This window comes from Felis catus, chromosome A1 (assembly GCF_018350175.1).
Source record: "Felis catus isolate Fca126 chromosome A1, F.catus_Fca126_mat1.0, whole genome shotgun sequence".
Classification (NCBI taxonomy): Eukaryota; Metazoa; Chordata; class Mammalia; order Carnivora; family Felidae; genus Felis; species Felis catus.
This window is the reverse complement of record NC_058368.1, coordinates 83,494,517-83,504,443: the sequence shown is the minus strand read 5'-3', so window position 1 is coordinate 83,504,443 and position 9,927 is coordinate 83,494,517. Positions and strand designations below refer to the sequence as shown.

General features: G+C 36.7%; 1 protein-coding gene across 1 annotated transcript; it reads left to right on the top strand.

Annotated features, from left to right (window-relative positions):
• The first annotated feature begins 8,193 nt into the window (after nucleotides 1-8,193).
• On the top strand, nucleotides 8,194-9,168 carry LOC101100535 (olfactory receptor 2T2). The gene has a single exon (XM_003980565.2). The coding sequence runs from the start codon at nucleotides 8,194-8,196 to the stop codon at nucleotides 9,166-9,168; it is 975 nt and encodes a 324-aa protein (XP_003980614.2).
• The last annotated feature ends 759 nt before the right edge of the window (nucleotides 9,169-9,927 follow it).

Genomic DNA, 9,927 nt, shown 5'->3' with positions numbered 1-9,927 from the left:
AACAGAATATACTTTCTTCTTGAGTGCACATGGAACATTCTCCAAGATAGATCATATACTGGGTCACAAAACTGCCCTTCGTAAGTTTACAAAAATTGAAATTATATCATGCATACTTTCAGACCACAATGCTATGAAGCTTGAAATCAACCACAGGAAAAAATCTGGAAAACCTCCAAAAGCATGGAGGTTAAAGAACACCCTACTAACGAATGAGTGGGTCAACCAGGCAATTAGAGAAGAAATTAAAAAAAATATATGGAAACAAACGAAAATGAAAATACAACTATCCAAACGCTTTGGGACACAGCGAAGGCAGTCCTGAGAGGAAAATACATTGCAATCCAGGCCTATCTCAAGAAACAAGAAAAATCCCAAATACAAAATCTAACAGCACACCTAAAGGAACTAGAAGCAGAACAGCAAAGGCAGCTTAAACCCAGCAGAAGAAGAGAAATAAGAAAGATCAGAGCAGAAGTAAACAATATAGAATCTAAAAAAACTGTAGAGCAGATCAACCAAACCAAGAGTTGGTTTTTTGAAAAAATAAACAAAATTGGCAAACCTCTAGCCAGGCTTCTCAAAAAGAAAAGGGAGATGACCCAAATAGATAAAATCATGAATGAAAATGGAATGATTACAACCAATCCCTCAGAGATACAAACAATTATCAGGGAATACTATGGAAAATTATATGCCAACAAATTGGACAACCTGGAAGAAATGGACAAATTCCTAAACACCCACACTCTTCCAAAACTCAATCAGGAGGAAAGAGAAAGCTTGAACTGACCCATAACCAGGGAAGAAATTGAATCAGTTATCAAAAATCTCCCAACAAATAAGAGTCCAGGACCAGATGGCTTCCCAGGGGAGTTCTACCAGACGGTTGAAGCAGAGATAATAACTATCCTTCTCAAGCTATTCCAAGAAATAGAAAGGGAAGGAAAACTTCCAGACTCATTCTATGAAGCCAGTATTACTTTGATTCCTAAACCAGACAGAGACCCAGTAAAAAAAGAGAACTACAGGCCAATATCCCTGATGAATATGCATGCAAAAATTCTCAATAAGATACTAGCAAATCGAATTCAACGGCATATAAAAAGAATTATTCACCACGATCAAGTGAGATTTATTCCTGGGATGCAGGGCTGGTTCAACATTCGCAAATCAATCAATGTGATACATCACATTAACAAAAAAAAAGAGAAGAACCATATGATCCTGTCAATCGATGCAGAAAAGGCCTTTGACAAAATCCAGCACCCTTTCTTAATAAAAACCCTTGAGAAAGTCGGGATAGAAGGAACTTACTTAAAGATCATAAAAGCCATTTATGAAAAGCCCACAGCTAACATCATCCTCCATGGGGAAAAACTGAGAGCTTTTTCCCTGAGATCAGGAACAAGACTGAGATGCCCACTCTCACCGCTGTTGTTTAACATAGTGCTGGAAGTTCTAGCATCAGCAATCAGACAACAAAAGGAAATCAAAGGCATCCAAAATGGCAAAGATGAAGCAAGCTTTCACTTTTTGTAGATGACATGATATTATACATGGAAAATCCGATAAACTCCACCAAAAGTCTGCTAGAACGGATACATGAATTCAGCAAAGTTGCAGGATACAAAATCAATGTACAGAAATCAGTTGCATTCTTATACACTAACAATGAAGCAACAGAAAGACAAATAAAGAAACTCATCCCATTCACAATTGCACCAAGAAGCATAAAATACCTAGGAATAAATCTAACCAAAGATGTAAAAGATCTGTATGCTGAAAACTATAGAAAGCTTATGAAGGTAATTGAAGAAGATATAAAGAAATGGAAAGACATTCCCTGCTCATGGATTGGAAGAATAAATATTGTCAAAATGTCAATACTACCCAAAGCTATCTACACATTCAATGCAATCCCAATCAAAATTGCACCAGCATTCTTCTCAAAACTAGAACAAGCAATCCTAAAATTCATATGGAACCACAAAAGGCCCCGAATAACGAAAGTAATTTTGAAGAAGAAGACCAAAGCAGGAGGCATCACAATCCCAGACTTTAGCCTCTACTACAAAGCTGTCATCATCAAGACAGCATGGTATTGGCACAAAAACAGACACATAGACCAATGGAATAGAATAGAAACCCCAGAACTAGACCCACAAATGTATGGCCAACTCATCTTTGACAAAGCAGTAAAGAACATCCAATGGAAAAAAGACAGTCTCTTTACTAATGGTGCTGGGAGAAGTGGACAGCAACATGCAGAAGGTTGAAACTAGACCACTTTCTCACACCATTCACAAAAATAAACTCAAAATGGATAAAGGACCTGAATGTGAGACAGGAAACCATCATAACCTTAGAGGAGAAAGCAGGAAAAGACCTCTCTGACCTCACCTGTAGCACTCTCTTACTCGACACATCCCCAAATCAAGGGAATTAAAAGCAAAAGTGAATTACTGGGACCTTATGAAGATAAAAAGCTTCTGCACAGCAAACGAAACAACCAACAAAACTAAAAGGCAACCAATGGAATGGGCAAAGATATTCGCAAATGACATATCGGACAAAGGGCTAGTATCCAAAATCTATAAAGAGCTCACCAAACTCCACACCCGAAAAACAAACAACCCAGTGAAGAAATGGGCAGGAAACATGAATAGACACTTCTCTAAAGAAGACATCCGGATGGCCAACAGGCACATGAAAAGATGTTCAACGTCGCTCCTTATCAGGGAAATACAAATCAAAACCACACTCAGACATCACCTCACGCCAGTCAGAGTGGCCAAAATGAACAAATCAGGAGACTGTAGATGCTGGAGAGGATGTGGCAAAACGGCAACCCTCTTGCACTGTTGGTGGGAATGCAAATTGGTGCAGCTGCTCTGGAAAGCAGTGTGGAGGTTCCTCAAAAAATTAAAAATGGACCTACCCTATGACCCAGCAATAGCACTGCTAGGAATTTACCCAAGGGATACAGGAGTGCTGATGCATAAGGCCACTTGTACCCCAATGTTTATAGCAGCACTCTCAACAGTAGCCAAATTATGAAAAGAGCCTAAATGTCCATCAACTGATGAATGGAATCAGAAATTGTGGTTTATGTACACAATGGAATACTATGTGGCAATGAGAAAGAATGAAATATGGCCTTTTGTAGCAACGTGGATGGAACTGGAGAGTGTGATGCTAAGTGAAATAAGCCATACGGAGAAAGACAGATACCATATGGTTTCACTCTTATGTGGATCCTGAGAAACTTAACAGAAACCCATGGGGGAGGGGAAGGGAAAAAAAAAGAGGTTAGAGTGGAAGAGAGCCAAAGCACAAGAGTCTCTTAAAACCTGAGAACAAACTGAGGGTTGATGGGGGGTGGGAGGGAGGAGAGGGTGGGTGATGGGTATTGAGGAGGGCACCTTTTGGGATGAGCACTGGGTGTTGTATGGAAACCAATTTGACAATAAATTTCATATATTAAAAAAAATTATTCAAACAAAATAGGCCAATCCCATGGAAGAAAGAAATTCCAGTTTTGCATAACTTCTTTTAGAATTATTTTTTTAATTTTAAATTTAAGTGACCCTTCCTGTCACCCCTAGACTACATTTCTTTTGAACTACTTTAGAATGATGCCAGGATTAGATAAGTAGTTCTATGATGAAATTTCCAGGAATAATTACAATCTTTTACTTGGGAAAATAATGTACACTCCACTAAAAGGGATGGGCTTTGATTGAGTTTCCTATAGTGCACAAGGTAAATCTTGTAAATTTAGACTAATTGCTAACCTGGGAATTCCTTCTGCAAGATGCTGAAACCCATTATTAATGAAAAATATTTTGGGCCAATGCCACCTCCATATTCAAGTAGTTAAGAAGTCCTCTCTTCCACTGTTGCCTTACCTAAGGCTTGGACTCAGCTGCTTTGAGGTAGGATCTTAGATTTTCATGGAAGCTAGATAATACATTCCCCAGTGAGTGGGATGTTTTCTTCAGGCACCACTCTGGAACTTGAGAAAGTCTCTTCAAGATTAAGAAGGATGAATTTATACATTCGCTTTTTGGCAACTAGATTATTGGAAAAGGGACACTTTAGCTTAAAATATGGGAGATTGAGGAGAATCTGGTATTGTTTGGAAGGGCATAAATGGGTTCACTGAAGAAGAAACAGGCTTTTAAGAGCTGATTGATTGAAAGAGAGTGCCTAGTATTCATTATGAGTAGTTTACAAACATTAGTGTGTAGGTGCCAAATATAAGTTAATAAGGGAGAAGCATGGATTTTCCTCTGAATATTTTTGAGGCAAGGATTACCTCCTTCATATGTAGTTAGGTATTGTTGAAGGTTTTTTTGTATGCTTGGGAGGGAATTGAGATATGTTAAATGTCAGCCCTGAATAAACACAGGAAGAGACAGAGACCACGCTCAGTAAAAACAAACAAACAACAAAAACCTTCATTATACTTACTGTTCTATTCTTAGAGAAAGAAATCATGTCACAACACCGAGGGCCAAATTACTGGGATGGTCAGAGGCAAAAGGCAGGAATGAGGACACAGTTTTTATTGGGGTTTCTGCTGGAAATATAAAGCCAGACAGGGGAAACTGTTTAGGATTGGCTAGTTAGTTAATGTTGTCTGACTTTAGCGGTCTCTAGTTGCCTGGTACCTAATTCTGAAATATTTAAGGCAGAGAAATATTTTCTGTAAGGGTGCACATATCAGATAGAGGAGGTCTGAGCCTAGATTGGTTAGTTTTCATATCAAAGGCATGCTTGTAGCTAAGCCCTTTGCTATCTTTTATTTTTTTTATATATATGAAATTTATTGACAAATTGGTTTCCATACAACACCCAGTGCTCATCCCAAAAGGTGCCCTCCTCAATCCTTTGCTATCTTTTAAAGATTTGGGTAGTTCTGGAAGGGTCAGCCGTTCCATAGTTAAATTGTTTAAGATGCCAGAACATGGTAATATACAGAAAACTTAAAATATCTACATACAGATTATCAGAAAGGATTGGCCCAAGACCTCAACTTCTTGGACAGCACTTTATAAAATATTGCCTTATCTTACTTGGAAGTCTCTCCTTACAAGAAGCCATGAGGGTCACAAACTGCCTGGACTTCTGTGGCTTCTCCCCAAACAACTCCCCATTGTCTTGAAATGTGCCACATCTACCAACCAGTACCTTGCACAGAACTTCTCCTACATCTCTTTACTTCTCTTCATATAGAGACCACAAGGAGAATCAACACCTCTTACAAAACTTACTCTTCCATTTTTTTTTTTTTCACTGCAGAGATCCAAAGCTTCTGTCCACAGTGCTCTCCACACCTTGGCTGGATCTTCCCCCACTCCCATGTCCTAACTAACAAGGCTGGGTAATAGTGAACCCAGTCTGTGGGGCAGAGTATTTTCTGACTTGAACAGCAGAAAGGCCTGAGTCTCATGCAGATAAAATGTTTGTTTGTTTGTTTGTTTTCTCCTTTCTCTTAAAAAAAAAAAACTCTTGTTTGAAAAGGAAACGGAAAAAAAACCTAGACCCTTGAATAGCAGAAAATGATAGTAGAGGAAAGGTTACTTTGTGGGGAATGGAATCTGGGATCTTGTAGTGTGAATTAGTCAAATAACACATTACTTTCAGCAATAGTGTGAACACTAATGTTAAATTTACATATTAGGAGCTGATGTAAACATTAGTTTACGTCATATCAGTTAACATATATTAATCATAAAATATCATTGTATTCATAATGTATATATTTTCATGGCTTAATTACCATTCCAAATATCCTACAATAGTGATTATGTATTTTGACCATGTGTCACATTTTTTTTATAAATTTGTTTCATTGACAAAGTAAAATATGCTTCTTTGTGTTAAGCCTTTAATGTGCTACTCCTTTAGCATGCTCTGTTCCCAATATACATTCTTTCTTCTTTCTCTCTCTCTGACACACACACACAAACACAAACACACACACACACACACACACACACACACACAGGCTAGATCCATTTTTTTTAACACAATGAGTCTATGGTTATTTTTGGAATAAAGGATTTGGTTTAAAATTATATCTTTCCTTCAACTTGCATAACCTATTATTATAGGATAAACACAAAAAAAAAAGATCCAGAATTTAGAAAAATTTCATTCCTTAATCAAAGATATTTGAGGCAATAAGAGTGATTTATTCCTGTGAACACTATGTAGTGTCCAGTATGAGTGTTTGTATAAGATAAAATTATGTAGTCTGTATTTTGATTAAAAAGTAATTTGTTATTAGGCGGTTTTCAGATTGGTAATTTTCTTTGCTATTTAAGTTTTTCATTGTATTTTTAAAGGGATTGTTATTATTGGCAGTTGATTTGGTACTATTGGTAAATGAAATATAAAATCTACAATGTATCTAAGTAGAAAAAATATGGCTGGTCAAGATAAAATTACTGCCTGCCTGGATGAATATTTTAATATTCAACCAGTTATTGTGAAGAACTATAAACACAATTTCATTTGTAAATCTTAAATTCTGTCTTTTTGTATATGAGTCAGATCTGGATCTCTCATAAAAAATTCTTTCATATATTAAAGAAGGCAGAAGTAGCTGATGCTCATCAAATTTGTTGAGAGTTACAGTTGATATTCAGATATGGTTTGTTAATTATCCAGACATTTGTTTTTGTCCTGGTTAGCTAATAAAGTGTGATAAATTTAAGTTAACACAAAACTGATTTTACTTACCCCTCCAGATTTTACTTATTTCTTTAGAGTATTACTCATAATGTAAATTCATCTTTGATGAATATTTAGAAAGGAAAATAAATCTCTCTGTTGCTCTGATTAGTTTTGGTTCCACATAAAGAGATAATTATTCCTTTTTAATGCTTCAGAGACTACATATTTCTCTCCAAAAAATATGGGTATATTTATGGTGGCCAATACATTTTATAGAAATAAACTTCTTTAGTAATTCTGTCACTGAAATAGGAGAAGAGGAACACTACAATAGGACGATGATGATGATAATAAACAACTCATTCCTCATATCCATGAACATATCTAAAAGATGCACACTTATATTCTTCAAGAATAAAAGGTATGACAATTGATTCCATTTAGTTCATGGGAGTTGTAATAATACTATTGTATATTTTTCCATCTAAATTCAGAAATCATTTTCCCATCTGGAGTTATCTTTACTTATAAACATGAAGGACCAGTATAACACAGTACAAAAATAAATGTTAAAGAATGAAAAAACAACAACAACAAAGTAATGGATTCTTAGGAATCCATTAATAGAATCAGAATGCCACCCTATCAGAAAAATTATGTTAATGTTTTGTTTGACCAATAATTTAAGAAAAGTTTAGGTCACCATAGAGTAATATGAGCCAGTGTTAAGTCCTAAAATTTCAACCTACTCCATTATGGCGACCAAAGACTGCCACAAAGATGAAACCAAACCCCTTATTGTGGAATAGAGTTCATGGCGATCCTTATTAGAGATTTATCACTCCAAATTATCCCATAAGAACAAAGAGACCTGACTTCTTAAAGTTACCTATGCCTAAAACATTAACTTTTTGGCAGCACATCTGCCTATAGCTCACTTGACCCTGATCCAGCAGCCCCAAATGTTAAATTTATCTAGATTTATTGGGCCCATGTTTATTTTATGTCAATTTATTACATCACAAATGTATGTCTATGTACAATCTTAACAGTGTAATCATCTAAATGGCAGAGAACAACTCAAATTCAATCAACTCATGGATATTGGTTGCGAGGCACTATATCAACCTCAGGAAATATTTAGCCTAAAGTAATATGATTATAAAGACTATAAAGAAGATCAAAATAAAATAAAAATAAATCAAATTTTAAAAGTGGTTCTGTATGAACTATTATATTTACATCTCACATCCAGCCTAAAGAGATATAGACTTATGATAAACTTTCATAGATAATGAAAGTATTAACTTATAGATTAATATATTTGTTCAATGTCACAAAGACCGTTAATATTAAAACTAGAATTCAAAATGATTTGAAGTCTATATTCTTTCCTCTATCCCATACTGCTTCTAATATATTACACTGGTGGGCTCTGCGTAAATATTGATTATTTATTAACCCACCAAAATTTTGCCTTTGAAGACCTAAGAACCACCATGTGAGATGATCATGGAAGCCATTCTCCAGAACTCCACTGATTTCATCCTCTTGGGCCTCATCACCCACCCTGAATTCCCTGGGCTTATCTTTGCAGTAGTCTTCTCCATTTTTCTGGTGTCTGTAACAGCCAATGTGGTCATGATTCTGCTCATCCATGTGGACTCTCGCCTGAATACACCCATGTACTTTTTACTCAGCCAGCTCTCCATTATGGACACAGTTTACATCTGTATCACCGTTCCCAAGATGCTGCAAGACCTTCTGTCCAAGGAAAAGATCATCTCTTTCTTTGGATGCACACTTCAGATCTTCCTCTACCTGACACTAGTTGGAGGTGAATTTTTCCTGCTAGGTCTCATGGCTTATGACCGATACGTGGCTGTATGCAAACCCCTTCGGTACCCTCTCTTCATGAATCGCAGGATTTGCTTGTTCATGGTGGTGGGTTCCTGGGTTGGTGGCTCCTTAGATGGGTTCATGCTGACCCCCTTCACTATGAGTTTCCTCTACTGTGGCTCCCGAGAAATCAATCATTTTTTCTGTGAGATCCCAGCTGTACTGAAACTGTCATGTGTTGACACGTCTCTCTATGAGACTCTGATGTACACCTGCTGCGTGCTAATGCTGCTCATTCCTATATCCGTAATCTCTGTTTCCTACACACGCATCCTGCTCACTGTCCATCACATTAATTCTGCTGAGGGCCGGCGCAAAGCCTTAGCTACCTGTTCTTCCCATATAATGGTAGTAAGCATTTTCTATGGGGCAGCCTTCTACACCAATGTGTTGCCACATTCCTACCACACACCAGAGAAAGACAAGATTGTATCCGCTTTCTACACCATCCTCACCCCAATGCTCAATCCACTCATCTACAGCTTGAGGAATAAAGATGTGGCTACAGCTCTAAGAAAAGTGCTGAGTAGATGCCCCTCCTCCCAGAAAACCAGAGTGGTGGATTTGTCCAGGAAACACTAGACAGGGCCAAGTACAAATATCATTGCTGCTATGGCCACTGGCACACCTTCATATAAGAAACTATGTTTTTGATTATGAAAAAAAATTCACTACCATTTTAATAATCCTGAGTTATCAACAGGCAAAATCATCTCTTTGCAAGCATCATTTAGAAACAATAGCTGTAGCCCACAAGCATCAGAATTAGCCCATTGGCTAGTCTGGATTCACTGAAAAACATTTTCCAGAGAGCATTTTCTTCAAGTAACACTATAAACAATCCAAAATAGGCCAAATGCCCCTTTGAAGAGTACTGGATACATATTTTCAGGTTACACATGTTCATGTGTCTATGTCTATATTATTGACCAACTTTTGAATAGAAGTTGCAAGGACCAGTCACCATGTCCTCGAGGATTTAATATCAAACATTCAGTGTCAATTAAATATTTTCTAGTAATAATAATGTAGAAACTTTATTTAGGAAAATTTTATGAAGACAATTTAATTATATTTTGGGTTCTACATTCTTGTTCACGTTTTATGAATACTTGTATTCTCTAACCACCAAAATTAAACTGTAGGTAGTTATCATACTTTTATTCACATAGAGTTTAATATGTGCCTGGAAATCAACATTTACTAGTTAATTAAAAGCTTACTTCTATACTTAAGGTAACAACATTGATATGTGCCGGAGACAGCTTCAGCAACCAGGGGTTCCCAAAGGAAGAATGGCGTCGGTGAAAATAAAACAAAACTAAAATAAAAAACTGGAAA